The sequence below is a fragment of the Aspergillus ochraceoroseus genome (genome assembly GCF_002846915.1).
Source record: "Aspergillus ochraceoroseus IBT 24754 chromosome Unknown P175scaffold_2, whole genome shotgun sequence".
Lineage (NCBI taxonomy): Eukaryota > Fungi > Ascomycota > Eurotiomycetes > Eurotiales > Aspergillaceae > Aspergillus > Aspergillus ochraceoroseus.
Genome location: NW_024468477.1, coordinates 3,068,972 through 3,085,524, shown reverse-complemented (window position 1 = coordinate 3,085,524; position 16,553 = coordinate 3,068,972). Strand labels below are relative to the sequence as shown.

Below are 16,553 nucleotides of genomic sequence, written 5' to 3'. Positions count from 1 at the left end.
TTCTCTTCTCCTTCTCTCTATAGTTATATAGTTACTACCATCACTTATCCATCCCGTTCAATCATGTCTGGAACCGCCCGACACCGTCTCCAAGCGCTCAGCCAACAATTGGTAGAAGGGATCCCCGATGCAGGGAGCTTCGAAGACATTCCCAAGATACGTCAAGTTGCTCAGGATTCAGTGGGACCGTACGTGGATTGACTGAACAATATATATATACTAATTGAGTGGACAGTCGAGTGAAAGACAAAGTAGCCATTATAACAGGTACACCACCACCACACCACCACACCACTACACCACTACAACACAGAAAGAAAGAAAGAAAGAAAGTAAGAATAATAACATGATACAGGTGCAAACTCCCCCCAAGGCATCGGCCGCGCCACCGCCCACCAATACGCCCACAACGGCGCCAAAGCCGTGTATCTATGCGACTACAACGCCTCCCACCTCGCCACGCACAAACGCGAGATGGAATCGCTGTACCCAGGAGTCGACGTCCACATCCGGCAATTCGACGCCGGTGACGAACCCGCCGTAAAGGCTGTCGTGGAAGATGCCATTGCAACCTACAACCGAGTGGATATCTTCTTTGCGAACGCGGGGGTTCTAGGGCACGCGAAGATCTTTACAGAGATTACGCCGGAGGAGTTTGAGACGACGTTGAGGTGTAATACGATTGGGTTTGTTTGTTTTTTTTTTTCCCCTTCCATATCCTTTCTTTAGGATGGATGGATGGATGGATGGATGGATGGATGGATGGCTGAACAATGAAAAAAAAAAAAAAAGTGTCTTCCTGGCTGCAAAACACGCCTCCATCGCCATGAACCACACCTCCCCCGAGAAACCTTACCCCGCCGGTTCAATCATCTGCACCGCCTCCGTGGCCGGTCTCCGCTCCAATGCCGGCTCCACGGATTACTCTGCCTCCAAGGCCGCCGTGGTCTCCATCGCCCAGACGTGTGCGTACCAGCTTGCGGGCTCCGGCATCCGCATCAATGCCATCTGCCCCGGGTTGATTGAGACGGGCATGACCCACGCCATGTTCGAGGCGGCCCGCGCGCGCGGCACCCAGCGCAAGATTGGCCAGCTGAATCCGTTGCAGCGGGGGGCTGTGGCCGATGAAGTCGCGCGCGTTGCCTTGTTCTTGGGCAGTGATGAGAGTAGTTATGTCAACGGTCAGGCGTGGGCTGTCTGTGGTGGCTTGAGTGCTGGGCACCCTGTTGTTCCGGGAAAACTAGCTTAATCTTTTTTTTTTTTCCCCCATAGTCGACTACAAGTGTCCTACTGAAGAGATGTAATGCACTTATCAACAATCGATTAAACTTTAAACCGCCAAAGATTCAGTAGACGGTACAGAGAAGACTGCGCCCAATTCAACAGCGCTCGGACTCAGATGGTAGCTTTCAAAGCAGCTCTGTCGAGAAACTATAGACAAAAGGAAATTAGAGGGGAAGAGGATAGGAAATCGAGAGAGAGTGACTGGCCCAAGATGGATGCCGCGATCTATTTCAAGAGAGAGGAAGAAAAAAAAAATAAAAAAAAAATAAAAAAAGATGAGGGTGAAGGTAGGAGAAATCACCCAGTGGGAAGGTGGGTGAAAGATGAGAAATGAACCGAGGTAGTCGACCTGACTACCTCTAGGAGAGAAAAGAAATTCGAATAGAGATCCTCCAGAAAAAATTAAAAAAAAAAAAAAAATGCATCCGTATAATCACACACGACAAAAGTGGGAATATCCAAGAAAGAAGAAGTAGAAGAAAAAGAGGAGGAAGAGGGAAAAAAAAAAGACCAAAAACAGTGCCAAGGATTGGCCACAACTCGCTCTAATTCTGACAGTATTGAATGCGGAGCAGATGTCGTGTCGAAGTCGTCCAAATCAAGCGTCGCATCATCGATGGATGGGAGTTTTATGCGACCAGTCGGGGGGTGGACCGCATGAGGTCCTCACTGGCCTGCTTGGACAGAGTGCCAGTCTCGGTATGGTCGTCAATCCCATCCGTTTCGTGGATACGCTCATCATCGTCCTCCACTATCCGGGTGGGGATCTCCCCGGGCCCGTACTGTTGGCTCGACCTTTCGGGAAATGTGGAGCTACTCACCATCGACATCGAGGTGCTTGACCGGTTGTGTACCAGGTCGGGTGTGGGAGGGACGCTAGAGCCTCGATGATCAGGGTGCAGGGAGTTGTTCTCACCATCACCGATTTCACTGCCGTCACAGGGAGAATGGGTCCTGCGGCTCTCCAAATCCAGACCAACGTGGCTACCGCCCCGGCCCGCTTTGCCAGTATCCTCGTCCTCATCATCCTCGGCATCTTGGGCAAGGTGCAGGCCCTCGACAGCGGCAGCGCATTGTTCGCTGATGCTACGGATGATGTCCGAAATCGCATCCGTCTTGTCGCGCAGGTAGCGATCTGCTACATCAGTTATGCTAAGCCGAGCAAGGCGGCGATGTCCTTTACCAATGTTCAGGAGGTGCTGCTCCAGCTCTGGATTCATATCCCTCATATTATCCTTTGTCGGTGTGCTGCGATCGACACTCGGTTCTTGGGTGACGTCGGCAGCTTCTTGAGCCTCGTTCTCTTCCACAACTTCTTGCTCAACCAGTTCGCTCAGTTCGGCAGAGCTGCCAATTGAGCGGACAATGTGCTCCATGTGATGGGTTTGGCCGTTAATCAGGCTACGCAGGTGCAAGACAACCCGCTGAGCGTCGTCGCGTTGGCGCGAAAGAGAAGAATTGCTGTGTTGTAATGACGAGAGCTCCTTCTGGTTGCGTTTCCTCTCGCGCTCCAGTTCTTCTGCGATCTCCTGTTGCAGCACAAGAGCCTCGAGGGCATCATCACGTTGCTTCTCGGTGCCAGACAAACGAAGAGTAAGACGGGCAACATCATCCTTCTGCTGGTCAATGAGACCCGTGAGGCGGCGGTTCTCCCGCTTGTGGTTCTCAATTTTGACCTTCAGTTCGGAGGTCTCCTTTGTGAGCTGCTCCGCGAAGGCCTGGAACTTGAGGAATTGCTGTTTCCAGGTCTCAAGCTCTTCGACTAAAAAGTTGTTGCGCTTCGTGACCTTGGTCAACTCAGTGTCCATACGGCCCTTCAGGTTGATAAAGTCTTGCCATGCCTCCATAGCATCGCGAGAGTACTGGTTACGCTCACGAACGAGTTCATTCAGGTGACGCATGGACACCTTAGTCATAAGCGGCTTCTTCACAGAGCCACCGAAGATTGCCTTCATACCCGTATTGCGGCCCTACTCAAAGAGTTAAATTAAAAAAAAAAAAAAAAAAAAAAAAAAAACCCCAACCACTCGCGCTGAAAACAGGAAACTTACCAATTTCTCGCAAACATGGTCCATGACTCCCATCACTGCATCCTGGTTCCACCAGGTGGGATCTTGAACACTCTCGACTTCGCCTCTCATCACAATAATCTGACCCGCGGGGATCAGCTTGCCGCCCGCATAAGCGGAGCGGAGGTGGTTTGGAACCCCCGAGGGCGAAACATCTCCATTCAGAGCCTGGGTCAGGCGGCTGATAAACTTGGTCCGCTGACCGGGGTTCAAAATGTTCGGCGGGCTGGATGTCAGAACGAAATTGTGGTCCAGGTCCACCACCAGAGCATCGGAGGGGGCATTGAACAGGGTTCGACACTCGGCAGTTACGCCCAGAATGTAGGGGCCCGGTTCCTGGACCAAGTCCTTGGTGTGGCGGGCATGGACCACGGGCACATACAAGCCGCTCCACTCGTAGATTCGAACGCAGTAACGGATGGTCTCCGCGGCAATGGTCAGCATGGCCGGATGGTGGCTGACAAAAATGATGCGGCGAGTGGGCGAAACCGCGGCCTCCACCACGCCGACAATGTTGGGAATCGACAAGCAGGTAAACAGGGGCCACATGGAGAAATTCTGGAAGCCAGTCGGGGAGGAAGGAAACTGGTAGCACAGCGCATAATCCTTCATATCGATGCGGACCAGATCGTTGAGACGGGGCGCGGGGAAGCTGAGAATGCGGGAAACTTCCTCGGCATGGAACAGATTGGTGGCCTTGTTCCAGTGGATCCACATTCCACGAAGATAATCACCGAGTAGATCGTACAGGGGATATCGGGAAAGGAAACTCAAACAGTAGGGGATCCAGTAAGTCTCCTCGGGGTTATCGTAGAAATCCGATTCGGTCTTCTTGCGCAGTTCGCGAATCGTTTCGGCCCGCTTCTCGTCGGCCCTGGACCAGACGCGCAAAGCAATGCCATAGAGCGTATGAGAGGAATCCTGCTGCAGGACGAACGCATGGTGAACACAGTGCGGCTGGTTCTTGCCGGTACAGATTTCGACATCGTGCGGGAAGCACGCCTAGCGGAGTTAGTTCATCTCGTTCGTGCCATGACACATCAGCAGATACAATACACACCCTCATGGCGGAATGCAGAGCCTTGGCAATCTCATTATCTTGTTCCAAGCGGGGGCTGCTTCCTAAGATCTCGGGTAACCAATACTGGCCCACAGCGCCTTTCATGTGGCTGATCTTTCCTTGGGAGGGAGTGGGTGCCTTCACCCACTGCGAGGGCTCCCGGCCCACACCACACACCATGTAGGCATGGGTAAGAGTCTTTGGTGTTCGTTGAGTGGGTTTCAGATTCATCTGCGACGAGATGGGTTGTGTGATGCGAGAATGGAGGGACGATGTGCGACTAGGGACGACCAGCGAATTTTCCCCTTGATCACGAGTGGATGGGCGGTCGCGGGTGGATGGGCGAACGAAGGACGAGTGGTCTCTCAGAGACGGTGTCATATTCGCGAGAGAATGAGGCGGTGTTATTGCCGTGGAAAGGACCTATGTAACTCAATTGTATAGTGGGATGGAATTTTCGATTGGATAGCAGCACTGCTGAGAAAAGAGTGAAGAGGAAGAAAAAAAAAAAAAAAAAAAGACCGATATATGGCTGCAGCGAAAGAGTGGCAAGCAATCAGAATACGCAATCAACAACGGACTACTTCAGGAATCAGAAGCGATTTGCATGTCCCATGCTATAGAACATACACATCTAAAGAGAGAAGAGACGCAAAGACATGTAGAGAAGAAGAGAGAGGATGAAGAGGATGAAGAGGATGAAGGATGAAGAGAGGGGGAAGAGAGGAGGTAAGGGAAAGAAAGGCAGAAAGAGGGGGAAAGAGAGACAGACAGAGACAGAAGACACAAACGAACAAAAGAACAGGAGAGGGAAAAAAAAATCCGGGAGTCAATCTTGACCCTGAAGAGTTTAGACAGAGCACTTCTAGGGGTTATATTATATTACAGTAATTTCACTTGCGACCAGACGAGTCTAGGCTGCGGAGTCGTTTGTTCGTTCCTCCACCTTCATTTATTTCAGGAGGAGTCCTTTTGAATTATAATCAAGAGTTATCTTGAGTGGAATAGTTAATGGTAATTCTCACTGGGAAATCATACTCTCCAAAGAATTCTGGCTGGTCAGAATCTGTTGCCAAAATCCCGAGTAAATACTTTGACTTGGAGAATTCATATCAGGGGTTGTCAACCACAGACTGATCAAATCCTCTCAGAAACAAAAAAAAAAGATCTGCTTCGGTCCAACTTGGAATTTGATTAGCTGTTACAAAAGAAGGCCTAGCTCTTTTCTATGAAGGTGGTGACTGGTGCAAAAGGTTCGTGAGGAGGCTGTTCTAGGATGATCATTATTTGCAGCTTTCGAGTACCTGGATTGAGGTCGTGAACGTTATATCATGTTGAATCGAACCCACGTTGGTTCTTCTTCTTCTTCTTCCTTCATTTCTCGGAAAGTCAATTTCATTCAAACTTAAACCGACTTGACTTAAATTTTGGTGTAAGACATTCATTGATTCGTATTTGGTCCACCCGTTATTATAATTGCCTTGTTAGCTTCAACTGGAGGATCACAACCACCCAGCTAGCAAAGCAGGATTTGGTTTTAGAATATGATTCACATACATACTCATAGTAGCTCCTGTCCCTGAGGGTATCTTGAGTATCTTGAGCATCTTGTATCTGAGCTCCGCTTCTCATCCTCGGCTAATCCGTCCTTCACAGGGACGGTAAGCATCAACCCTAACCGAATTGTCTCATGAGTCCTCCGTATGTATGATTCTTTTGATGGCCACTTACTCGCAGGCGATAGGTCATATAATATCCAAACCCACGGTTCCTCTCCGGGTATCTGAATGGGTTATTTGGTTCCGATCTGACGGGAGTCTTATAAAGGAGGACCTGGGAAGGTGTTTCAGACTAGTCCCGGATAGTTCTGCAACTTCTTCATTTCAGGTACACCCTCCATTCTACTTCCCCGGGGATGAAGAATCTGATGATGAAGATGACGGTAATGACAAGCTGGGTTGAATCGATAAACCTATAGTTTGGTTCAAGATGCCCCTTTTTGGAAAACGCAGCAGGAGTCGAACCGGTGGAGTTTATGGAAACCACTAAATATCCAGAGGCTGCTGCCTCAGGCGTCGATTTGAGTTCGTCGGGGACTCTGATTAGTGAATCAACTTACAACCACTTGTACTCCATATATATCTATATATAACTATGTACGGTGTTGTCGGTAAGACTAACCGGAATCCACGTGCTAGTGTTTCACCTATAATGACGGACCTCTGTGCTTGACTAGTTAGTTAACTAGTTTGAGTGGATGGGTAAGATTAATATAAATCCATGATAACTAACTAACTAACTATATATAGTACTGTGTAGCTATATAAAAAGCTCCCAGTAATACTCCGGGGGAAGTGATTGGATCCTAGAACCTAGCCTAAGCAACTGACGCTGGGACTTGGATTTGAGAGAGATATATCAAGAAATACTAATAGTATTCTCACAGTTTGGCTTTGAGTGTCCATCCGTAAGCAACCACGGTGTACAGACAAAGATGTACTGCATCTCCGACGAAAAACGAGCGGGACACTCCTCCTGATATGCCTGCAGCTGCTCCATCTTGATCTGCGTAAAATGGCTCCATCTCTGCTCGCGCCTTGTCATCAAGCAACTCAACTCCCGCACCCGGCTGTCCATCGTCGAAGCTGAAGCGGAAGCTCATGTTGAAGGAACCCTTGAGAAAACCAACATATTTTCCGGTTCCCCCTCCTGGCCGCTCGCCCAGCGACAAAAAGTGCCAGTTCAGCCCTGCAGTCAAATGCTCTACTTAACCAGGCCAAATCACACTAGCAACAGAGCTTCGGATAAAATAAGATTATTTAGCAGCGTTGGCTTGAGATTCTCGACAATAACCCATATTCTTTGCAAATGTAGCATTTCGAGCCCAGACCAATTTTTTACACCTAAAGATACCTAAAAAACAAGGATAAAGATAAAGAACCGATAGACCTATCATAGACATTCCTCATGTCTGTAAAGGGTCAGGATTACAGCTTCCAAGAACTTTAGTGTCTCCAGTCGGGCTTCCAAGATACCACTGCCCAAAAGTTTTAATCAAGGCCTCGTCCTTCTTACGAAGATCAAATAGCCGAGTTGGACGCATTACCAGCGAGCTGCCATCAAAATATGCTTCGATGATCCGGGCATGTTGGGGCCCCATGAAGGAGAAAAGAAGAACCTATATGTTCGCACTTAGATTCAGTTTCACTTTTAGGCTGATAGAGCGTAGGCAGAGCAGAAATTACCGGGGCAGTCAGATGTTCGAAAAAACGGAGCCTCCTGAATTGTCCATAAATCAAGCGGAGAGCAATCACGATCTCTCCTCGCAGAAGTTGACTATCATTACCTTCCAGATCATTATAGATCATGGCTTTTATATGCGTACATGAATAGTCTGTATATTCAGCGGCCGTGGGGGTTCCATATTCAGGAGAAGCATGATCGAACAAGCCCGTAAAAGGTGTATCATCAACACTATTGTCTTGTGTGAGAAGTCAAGTACAATACATAGAGGGTGGAGGAGGTACCTGATACTAGACCACTTGCCATGAATATAGTCATTGCTTTGAAGATTGCTGGCAAATATGTAGTAGGAGAAATAACTAATCATGTTGCGCGCACAATCTATTGGGAGTCTGCGAATTGGGCTGACTAAATCAAAGTCACAATATGTTCTCCTGGTCCGGTCATATTCATAATCAGGGTTCATTAATAGAGAGGCAGCGCAAGGGGTAAAAAATTTTGGTCTAGTCTTAGAATTATCTAGATCCATGGGCAAGACGTCTACTTTGTGCGTCTTTAGATGGCTGTAATCGAATTGATGTGTCTCGAGACTATTAAAGTGTTTCGCGAGGGCACGGAGCGCACCCCGTAGCTCCTTGTGTTTCTGAGACTCGGGAGAAGGCATGGTTGCCATGATCAATAGATGCGGGTAGGCAAAATGTAGTAGACTGTAGAATGACTGAGAAGGATTGTTATACCCCGATCAAAGGTGGATTTATCTTATCCCATCCCTTTGTTGAGTTGGGGAGCTACAGACGTGTTGGTGTTTTGCCGCCTGGGCGGTGTGACCTGCTTCCGTCTTTGTCCAATGGGGCTACTGCAGTCACTGTGACTTGTGATGAGATCTTACCTATACAGAGTCGGCGCTGGTATATGCCAGTCCATTGGCCATGGCCATGAATGGTGACGTGACTCAACTAACTAACTAACTAACTAGTTAACTACCCAAAGCTGATTCATACAGCATTAGCGCGCTTAGTTCTACCAGGGGTATGACTTCAGACAGGAGCCGTCTGGCTTGTGGCCTATCTCCATCTTCCAGGTCCAAACAACACCCTAAGCGTGATAATGGGGGGCTGGGGGTGTGAGCCTGTCCTATTAAACAAGTCTCGGTCCCCGGGTTTCCTCGAAGATGAAAATAGCTTATTATCAATATTTCCTTCATCCTTTACTCCTCCGTTCGTTGGGAGAAAGATCCGGACTCTTCCGCATCTTTATTGAACACGGAAAAGCCTATATTCTAGTCCCCGCACAAGTGTCCCTGCGAACGTTTCATCCTATTATTTTCTTTTATCTTACCTGCTAGGATGAGTGGTACTGCTTCCCAGGAAGTTCCCTCTAATCGCGAAGAGTGGGAATTTTTTGTCAAGGAAAGAAAACTCGAGGGGAAAACCATCCACGGAGCTGAGCTGGCTTCTGGGTCAAAGATTGGTTATGATCAATACTTGCTCCTTCGTATTATATGGGTGGAACACCTCGTGGACGTGTCATTCCCGGAAAGAATCAGCAAGTTGCTTCCAAAGGCAGCTGAAATGCTGGCGCAATTTCCATCGTGGAAGACATACTGTGACAGTTTTAGTAAAAAGGAAAACCCTGAAGGGAGCTTTGCGGTGGCTCGCCACTATCAGCAGATGGCAGCAAACAGCAGAGGAAATATCAGACCCAATAGCTTTGAAACCCCGATTGCACTGCGCACCCGCAGCAAACGCAATAACAAAGTGCCGGATATATCTAAACTACAACTAAATCCATCCAAGACCCCACAAAAGAAGCAAACCAAGCCACCGGAGACACCAGTCATATCATCCTCTGATGATGACTTGATTGCAGATGATGAGGAGTCTTTTCCCCAGCCCTTACCTATTACTCCAGCCGCCCAGGCCCCTGAAGAGCTCCAAAGCCTGATGTACCCACCGACAAAAGATGAGCAAATTGTGAACACCGCACTTGTGATATTTTTGAATGTGCTTACCATTTACTTCGATAATTGCAAGACTTGTAACTGGACTCTTTACCGGAAAAGGTTTATTGCTAACTTTACCAAGGCTAGTTTCGAAGCTCGGATAGATGGTTATCTGGATGATGGCCAAGAGAATGCTTATGCTCTCATTGAAGTGAAGCCTATTACCCGAGGAAAGAAATGAAATCTTATCCAGATGTAGGAGGGCGCCCAAATGGTTGGATGGCTTATGAATGACTCTGAGAATAACGACCTTAATAAAATGCAAGTCTCTCTCTAATCCTGAAAACTATTAATCTGACAGTCGCATGTAGACGAATCCATGTTTCACAGGATCGGCACGAGATATTTTTATCATTTGCTGAATATGATGATAAGTATCTTTCGTATCTCAAGAATGAAGCATCTAATGATAAAGCGTCAAAGAGTCAAACGTCTTCGAACCCGGCGCCTGAGACTGGAGCCCTATCCTTCCTCACCATGCACCAGTATAGTCCTTGGAATACGCAACAGCGATCGCACATGGAGAAATTGGGTCCTATACTTCTTGCCATAACACTTTATGCTGAAGGTGAAATCCAAGCAAAACAGAAATCACAATGCAAGTGACTCGGGTGTTTCAAAGCTTACAGGCACAATTGGTTATCCACTATACATTTTGAGGATTGTTGCCCCTTGCTATCTATTGGTCATCTGTCTATGTTCCTTGTTTTGCTCTAGGTGATCGCAGTTTGAAGCGCGGTGTACCTATAAGTTCAATGTGTTTTCCTTGCATTCTTTGCCATCTTTCGACCCTGTTGTAATCTTCCATATATATCACTGGGAAATATGCGATCGATGGGAGCCAAGTGTGATTTCTTCCTACCAGTCGCTGCTAGTACTTCATATACAATCTTACCTAAGCAAGCCCTCGTTGCGCCTCGGCACTGCACCTGCACCTGCGGGGCCGCCTAACAGTATCACTTCCTTCCCTATTTGGGAATAGCATTGGGGCATATTAAAGCCAAAAAACTGGGGTATCTATCTATCGCGTTTTTTTTATGCAGACTTTTTTGCCTAGTAACTTAATTTAATGTTTATGAAAAAAAAATGAAAAAAAAAAACGATGGACTCGCCGGGAATCGAACCCGGGACCTTCTGAATGCAAATCAGATGTTATACCCCTAAACCACAAGCCCATTTTGCGTGTTAGCTAAGCACTTTCATTACATTATAGTACAGTATATTCCAGAGTATTTTTTTTTTTGATATCAATATAATCGCACAAAGAAAGGTAGGTGGTAGTAGGTAGTAGTTCCTTATCCTAGAACTATCTTAGGTCATGCATGGATTTAATTCTCTAAGTAGCTTGATCAACTATCATACACTGTCATGTCGTTAAAGAAGTGATCACTGGAATACATAAACCATTCCTGCTCGATCAACGCTGATGACCATCCCATATGGTACCCGCACGACCGCAATGTCTTGAATAAAATCTAGGTGACTCTTTAATAGCTGCTGCTGTTGCAGACTAATCACCGTGCTCCGGGGCAGTCGCCCACTGCCCCCTTTCCTAGCACTGCTGCCCTTTCCGTTTCCTGTTGATGCGCTCGAGGAGCTCGGAAGATGCTCCGTAGTCACCAGCAGTGACGGTCCCGGTTGAGACAGCTCATACCGTGGCGTCCCCGTTGGTCCTCCATCCGAAACAGCCTCTAGCCCACTAACAACAGTCGACAGTTCTGGCCGCGCCAAATCCCAAAATCGAATCTTGCGGTCGCAGCCGCCAGATACGATGAATCCGCACCGCGTGCTATTGTCCCGACCATCATCGGGGGAGTCGAATCCCACAGCAAAAGAGCAGATCCCTGCTGGTGCTGTGGTTGGTGAAGGCCCAGATGGATTGTCGACCGCTCCGGGACTGTCTGTTGCAAATCGACTGAGCATTCCTTCAGGGCGATCCCCTTCCACATGCCACGCCTCATAATCCTTAGGCGTCATGTATACGTGCTTGAGCTTGTTGTTCTCCCCGTAGGGGCTGAGGTGACCTACATTCGATGCTCCATTGCTGAGACTAGGGGAATCTGCTCGATATACCTCCCGGCACCGGACCTTCTCAATATCCCAAACCGTGATCTCATTGCCGTGGCTGCCACCCCCCGAGACGCAGACCCATCTACCGCGGCCCTTCGTTGGATGGACTTGTAGCCTGTGGATGGCGCCGGAACCTACGAGGCCCCAAGCTTTAAGTCGTACCTGGAACCGGAGATCCCAAAGGTTGAGTATACCATGCGTGGTGCCGACCAGAAGCCAATTGTGCTTACGGTCACAGCAGAAAGTGGTAGGTGTTCCGTGATGAATTGGGTTCTGCAAGCTAAAGACCGGGAGCATGTTCTTCATGTCCAAGGCGAGGATCCGACACCTGCTTGTTGCAATAAGGAGAGTCGACTGCGCATCCACGCGGAAGTGTTCCATCCAAACGGCGTACTCTGGAGAACCATCATCGGCCACAGGCAATTGATACTCACGGACGAGCTGAAGCTTCCCGTATCGAACGGTGCCATTGGAATTGTGATAATCAACCTTCACTGCGTGGATACTGCCATCGGTAGCAGCACTGACGAAAGTATGAGTGTTTTCAACAAATGTCAATGCTTTCACCTTGGCTTCAGCGGAATGCCGATACGTTTGACGGGACCTCGGGGTGAGATTCTTCTCAAGACGCGTGGTGTCCCAAATCTTAACACTTCCATCGTCCGAGGCCGTGATGAAGAACGCATGGTCTGGGGCTACAACTACCCTATTCACCGGCCCACTATGTTCTCCAAAGATAGCAACAAGTCCCCCCGTTGGTTTCCAGACTTTAGATGTATCGCGCTCGTTGGATTTCATGATAGGACGCCGTGTGTCCACCTCTTTGACATAGGGTCCGAGGTCGAAAAAGTCTGTTGGATAGTTCTCCGCAAACACAGAGTCTAAGAGCTTCAAAACTACTGGGTCATCCCCTCCATAGGAGTGGTTGGCTCGATACTGTTGCACTTGCTGGTCAAGAGGTTTTCTTTCAAGCGGAGTGGGTGAGATCGCGGGTTCTGCTGCATCTCGCTGGGAGGAGGGAACTCCAATCTTGCCAAAAGCATTTGCAGAGCTTGTGGCCGTCTCGGCATACGCCTTCGCGGTGTCTCTGCGATTGAGTAAACTGATGGCACTGGGCTTTTTTGGTACGCCGGCATTCAATCGCTTCACACTGAGATGTTCTGTTTCCGTCGACGAGCTGTCTTGCCCGGGGCTTCGCCTGCCTTCTAGGGCTCTGTGCTCAGCATCCGAGTTAGGTGGCGAAAATGGCCGGGATCCGGGCGCAGCGCTTGGAGACGATGCGATCGGCGAAGATCCTGGGGAGGATTCTGCACGAATGATATCGATCGCACTTTGTCGCGGAGCTGTCAAAGTGGCCGTCGATGCTTGGCTTCGTGACCGCAGGTGCTTTCGCCGAGCGTTTGACGCGCTGTCGATGGTGGTTGAAGCATCAAGTAGTGCGTCAGTAATCGTATGTATTTTGCGGTCTTCGGTTCGATTACTAGGAGCTTTGCCTAACGAACTCCTGCGCACTTTGGCATTTTGGTTTTTGTCAAAGAATACTGTTTGGGGGGTCACCCCATAATCCATCAGAGCAACGACGTTATTTAATGAAGATACCCCGCCGTCGGGGTCTTTTGCTTGGCGTGATGAGACCTTCCAGATATACTCCCTAAGGGCGAGCAATTTAGACTCGTCTTCTGGACCCATTCCCATGTTCCTCAATCTCGTGATCCATTGTTCGTCCTCTTCATTTTTCTGCTGCGAACCCAAAGAGAAGGCTCTCTGGCTTCTCTTTGGGAGTAAGCCATCGCTGACCTCGAGGCCTGAAGCAACATCGCGGCTTATCGACCTCCAGAACAATCCTTTCTCCGTTTTTGAGGCCCAAACAAAAGCCAAGTCATATACACCTCTCGGGAGCGGAGCTTTGAGGGCGTCGAGGATCTCCCGCTCAGAAAATCCTATTAGGTTGACCTTTAGAAAAGGGCGGATGAGAGGTGTGAGGATAGAGTATTTATCAGCCACGGAAAGATGCCTCGTTGAGTTAACAACGAGGCTAACGGACGCTTCTCTTATCCAGTTGTTTGGATGCATTAGAAAACGCACTGTGGCGTGAAGAAGATCCCAAGTGGTGGATCTTTGGAATAGGCCGAGTTTAGACATTGCTGCAAGCGAACGAATCACTTTCTCAACAACAAACTCCTCCGGATCTGTCATTGACTGTACTATCAATGGTAGAATGTACTGTTCTAGGCTGGTGCTTCCTACATAAGCAGCAACGCCGACAACAGCTTCAAAGAACGCACACTTCAGGATCCAATCTCGATCGTTTAGATATGTATTGAGATGGCTCAAGATTACCTCGTTGGTTTTCAGATTGCCAAAGAATACGCAGAGGCTGGACACAGACCCGAGGAAAGCACGACGGACAGAAGCATCATTATCGGTTAGCAGTGCTTTAGTGTGAGCTTCAAAATAGTCAAGAAGATCGACTCTTGCGACATCGTAAAGATTATGATAGGTCGCATCCTCGGTCCACCTAGGTTCAGAGCCAGCTGGTATAAGGTCAGGTAGTCGAGTATCGGAGCGCAATGCTTGGATCATATCCAGGAACCTGAGCGAAGATTGAGCGAGGGATGCAATACAAGATGCATACGCAGCGCGAACTAACGGGCTGGGATTTGAGTTGGCACTGGGAACAAATGGCTGTATTCTTGGAAAAATGTATTCTGAGAAAAGGTAAGCGTTGACCGGAGAAACTACCTGCACCATTTCTAATAGCTGCGCAAGCGCACGTATAGCAGCCACTTTCACAGAATCTGTTCGATCGTTGAGGAGAATCATAATGTAGGGGAGAATGCGATCCAACTTCGCTTCATCCGATAGCCTTTCAGCAAAAGCAAGAAGGATATCACAAGCCTTGATCCGGGCCGACGATTTGGATGTGTTGCGGAGATTTGATACCACGAGAGTTAGGAAAACTAGCACGCCGTCGTCATTTTGCGAGTAAGACTTGGAATTCTGGTGCTCGTAGTGTGGCAGGTCAAGTTGAACGGGGAAAGGGTTGCTGGTAAGCCTCGACGTTGTGTTGCTGGAACCGTCCTTGGATGCCGAGGGGGATGCGCCTAGGAAGTAAGAAATTTTGTCAAAGTCAAGATAAACCCTTTCTATCCTGTCATCAGCCTCGCCTCGATTGGCGGAATCGGCCTCCACTTGTGCTCTACCAGATGACGGATCAGTCATAAGCGACATGTACTGATGCAGGAAACTGTAAAAATATTCAGGAAAAGCCTTGTTCTTCCAGAAATTCAAATACTCCTCTGCCGAGTACCTGGACTCTGGGTCGAGTTGGATCATGTGAAGGATCAGAGCCCGTATCTCCGGGTCTTCAATTTTGACGAGCTGGCTGTGCTCAGGGCTGTACTCGCCTTTGCGGTACTTGTAGATCTGGCTCAGGGTGAAGATAGGTGACTCCAAAAACAGCTCTGCTATTACGCAGCCTGCGCTAAATATGTCCATGGCCCAGTTGACATGCCTGCTTCCCGGATCTTCCCCCGCGACGAGAAATCTTTCCGGGGCTAAATAGCAGGTCCGACGCCCCGATGTATCAAAATAAAAAGAGAAATCTGCAGGATTGTCCTCAGGGAGGAATGTCGGTTTAAAGGAGGAAGAGAAATCAGAGAGATAAAGCCAATTCCACGACGTCACCAAGACATTCTCTGACTTGATATCACCGTGAAAAACGTCGAGCGCATGGCAGTCTCGCAGAGCACATAGCAGTTGGAAAGCAATCCACTTCTTCTCAATATCCTCTGGAAAGGGCCGGGTGCTAGTTCTATTAGCGTAAACTCACATTTTGTCAATGAAGAAGTTATACCTCATTCGATCGTAAAGCGAGCTGTGGATGTACTGGCGAACAAGGTATCCTCCGGTGCTTGTTTCTAGCACTCTCTGATAGCTTAATGCATTTGGAACATCTGACAGCAGCTTGCGTTCCCCTATTCCCAGACATTAGGTCGTCATCTCTAACTGATAGATAGTGACTAGAACATACGAATAATGGCCTTGACATATGGCTCCAGCTTCAAACTGGGATAAGGCTTCATGATTACCTTTACGAACACCAAGCCATTTTTCTGTCTTGCTCGGATACTTTTCATAAACCGGCCACCGCCCATGGACTTCTCATACGTCAAGTCCGAGAGCTCAGGGATATCGATCCCAGCCGAACCCGCTGAAAGGGTTGTGAGGGAGTAGCCTTGGCCCATGATGTTGAGGCCTCTTCATTTCACAGCCTTTATAACCGGAAAATAATTTTCATCTGCATAAAGTTTAGGTATTGTCCAAGGAAAAGAGATATAAAGGACAACCCCTACAATGCTTTGGCAAACAAAACCTCGGACGGCCGCAGATCGTCTCACTGTCGATGTAGACCTGGACTGGAGCAATCCGATGGGGGGACGATGATGGTGGATGATGACTATCGGAGGCTGTCACATGAGAGGAAGGCGGTGAAGGCCACATCATCTCCTATCATTGTTTGACCTCGCGACAACTTCTTCTGCTTAGGAAGAGATTATCCATTGTGCATTGAATTTCATTCAATTGGAGATTCAGATTGTGTCTTATTATATACTAGGACTTCCCACCCGCCTCCTGCGAGCCATCTGTTACGATCCCATGGATTCTCACTAACTACGAAAACTTTAGACTTTGCTGTCACCAGGTGGGATTCTCGACAAATTGAGTTACAGTTTACTTCTTTCTGATCCTTGACTATAGATGGGATTTTTGATATCGTCGTTGTGTCCATAATAGATGTTTCTGCTGTTAGAAAACTGAGCAC

General features: G+C 48.4%; 7 protein-coding genes and 1 non-coding gene across 8 annotated transcripts; 3 read left to right on the top strand and 5 right to left on the bottom strand.

The window, feature by feature from the left end:
- The first annotated feature begins 22 nt into the window (after positions 1–22).
- Positions 23–1,511, top strand: P175DRAFT_0454698 (SDR family NAD(P)-dependent oxidoreductase). Its single transcript, XM_040894575.1, has 4 exons — positions 23–188; positions 236–267; positions 356–686; positions 793–1,511. The coding sequence occupies exons 1-4, from the start codon at positions 64–66 to the stop codon at positions 1,247–1,249; spliced, it is 945 nt and encodes a 314-aa protein (XP_040754598.1). The 5' UTR covers positions 23–63; the 3' UTR covers positions 1,250–1,511.
- A 169-nt stretch (positions 1,512–1,680) lies between these two features.
- P175DRAFT_0454695 (DENN (AEX-3) domain protein) lies at positions 1,681–4,915 on the bottom strand. Its single transcript, XM_040894574.1, has 3 exons — positions 4,414–4,915; positions 3,336–4,355; positions 1,681–3,254 (listed from the first exon to the last, which is right to left on the bottom strand). The coding sequence occupies exons 1-3, from the start codon at positions 4,792–4,794 to the stop codon at positions 1,914–1,916; spliced, it is 2,742 nt and encodes a 913-aa protein (XP_040754597.1). The 5' UTR covers positions 4,795–4,915; the 3' UTR covers positions 1,681–1,913.
- Positions 4,916–5,974: 1,059 nt separating this feature from the next.
- On the bottom strand, positions 5,975–7,075 carry P175DRAFT_0530311 (uncharacterized protein; the record flags this gene model as incomplete). Its single annotated transcript, XM_040899775.1, has 4 exons — positions 5,975–6,061; positions 6,145–6,246; positions 6,307–6,511; positions 6,858–7,075. The coding sequence occupies 4 exons, from the start codon at positions 7,073–7,075 to the stop codon at positions 5,975–5,977; spliced, it is 612 nt and encodes a 203-aa protein (XP_040754596.1).
- A 303-nt stretch (positions 7,076–7,378) lies between these two features.
- On the bottom strand, positions 7,379–8,320 carry P175DRAFT_0431385 (uncharacterized protein; the record flags this gene model as incomplete). The annotated part of the gene is made up of 3 exons (XM_040893485.1): positions 7,379–7,591; positions 7,659–7,887; positions 7,941–8,320. 3 exons carry the CDS (start codon positions 8,318–8,320, stop codon positions 7,379–7,381), a joined length of 822 nt encoding a protein of 273 aa, XP_040754595.1.
- A 413-nt stretch (positions 8,321–8,733) lies between these two features.
- Positions 8,734–10,053, top strand: P175DRAFT_0163601 (uncharacterized protein). Its single transcript, XM_040892481.1, has 2 exons — positions 8,734–9,919; positions 9,970–10,053. Exon 1 carries the CDS (start codon positions 9,003–9,005, stop codon positions 9,837–9,839), a length of 837 nt encoding a protein of 278 aa, XP_040754594.1. The 5' UTR covers positions 8,734–9,002; the 3' UTR covers positions 9,840–9,919; positions 9,970–10,053.
- On the top strand, positions 9,971–10,264 carry P175DRAFT_0431078 (uncharacterized protein; the record flags this gene model as incomplete). The annotated part of the gene is made up of 1 exon (XM_040893463.1): positions 9,971–10,264. A coding segment is annotated over one exon (294 nt), but the record flags the coding sequence as incomplete, so codon positions are not given.
- A 497-nt stretch (positions 10,265–10,761) lies between these two features.
- P175DRAFT_0t29 lies at positions 10,762–10,833 on the bottom strand. The gene has a single exon. It is a non-coding gene; the product is annotated as a tRNA-Ala (tRNA).
- Positions 10,834–10,973: 140 nt separating this feature from the next.
- P175DRAFT_0454689 (ubiquitin-binding serine/threonine protein kinase VPS15) lies at positions 10,974–16,133 on the bottom strand. The gene is made up of 4 exons (XM_040894573.1): positions 16,084–16,133; positions 15,762–16,028; positions 15,585–15,705; positions 10,974–15,536 (listed from the first exon to the last, which is right to left on the bottom strand). Exons 2-4 carry the CDS (start codon positions 15,973–15,975, stop codon positions 11,045–11,047), a joined length of 4,827 nt encoding a protein of 1,608 aa, XP_040754592.1. The 5' UTR covers positions 15,976–16,028; positions 16,084–16,133; the 3' UTR covers positions 10,974–11,044.
- Positions 16,134–16,553: the final 420 nt, after the last annotated feature.

Bases quoted from the DNA above. Each gene is read 5' to 3' on its own strand.
- P175DRAFT_0454698 (XM_040894575.1), top strand. From the start codon at position 64: ATGTCTGGAACCGCCCGACACCGTCTCCAAGCGCTCAGCCAACAATTG. The intron at 189-235 runs GTACGTGGATTG...TTGAGTGGACAG, and splicing joins GCTCAGGATTCAGTGGGACC to TCGAGTGAAAGACAAAGTAG. The intron at 268-355 runs GTACACCACCAC...AACATGATACAG, and splicing joins CAAAGTAGCCATTATAACAG to GTGCAAACTCCCCCCAAGGC.
- P175DRAFT_0454695 (XM_040894574.1), bottom strand. From the start codon at position 4,794: ATGACACCGTCTCTGAGAGACCACTCGTCCTTCGTTCGCCCATCCACC. The intron at 4,356-4,413 runs GTGTGTATTGTA...TAACTCCGCTAG, and splicing joins CTCTGCATTCCGCCATGAGG to GCGTGCTTCCCGCACGATGT. The intron at 3,255-3,335 runs GTAAGTTTCCTG...CTCTTTGAGTAG, and splicing joins ACCATGTTTGCGAGAAATTG to GGCCGCAATACGGGTATGAA.
- P175DRAFT_0163601 (XM_040892481.1), top strand. From the start codon at position 9,003: ATGAGTGGTACTGCTTCCCAGGAAGTTCCCTCTAATCGCGAAGAGTGG.
- P175DRAFT_0454689 (XM_040894573.1), bottom strand. From the start codon at position 15,975: ATGGGCCAAGGCTACTCCCTCACAACCCTTTCAGCGGGTTCGGCTGGG. The intron at 15,706-15,761 runs GTATGTTCTAGT...GTCTGGGAATAG, and splicing joins ATATGTCAAGGCCATTATTC to GGGAACGCAAGCTGCTGTCA. The intron at 15,537-15,584 runs GTATAACTTCTT...TAATAGAACTAG, and splicing joins TCGCTTTACGATCGAATGAG to CACCCGGCCCTTTCCAGAGG.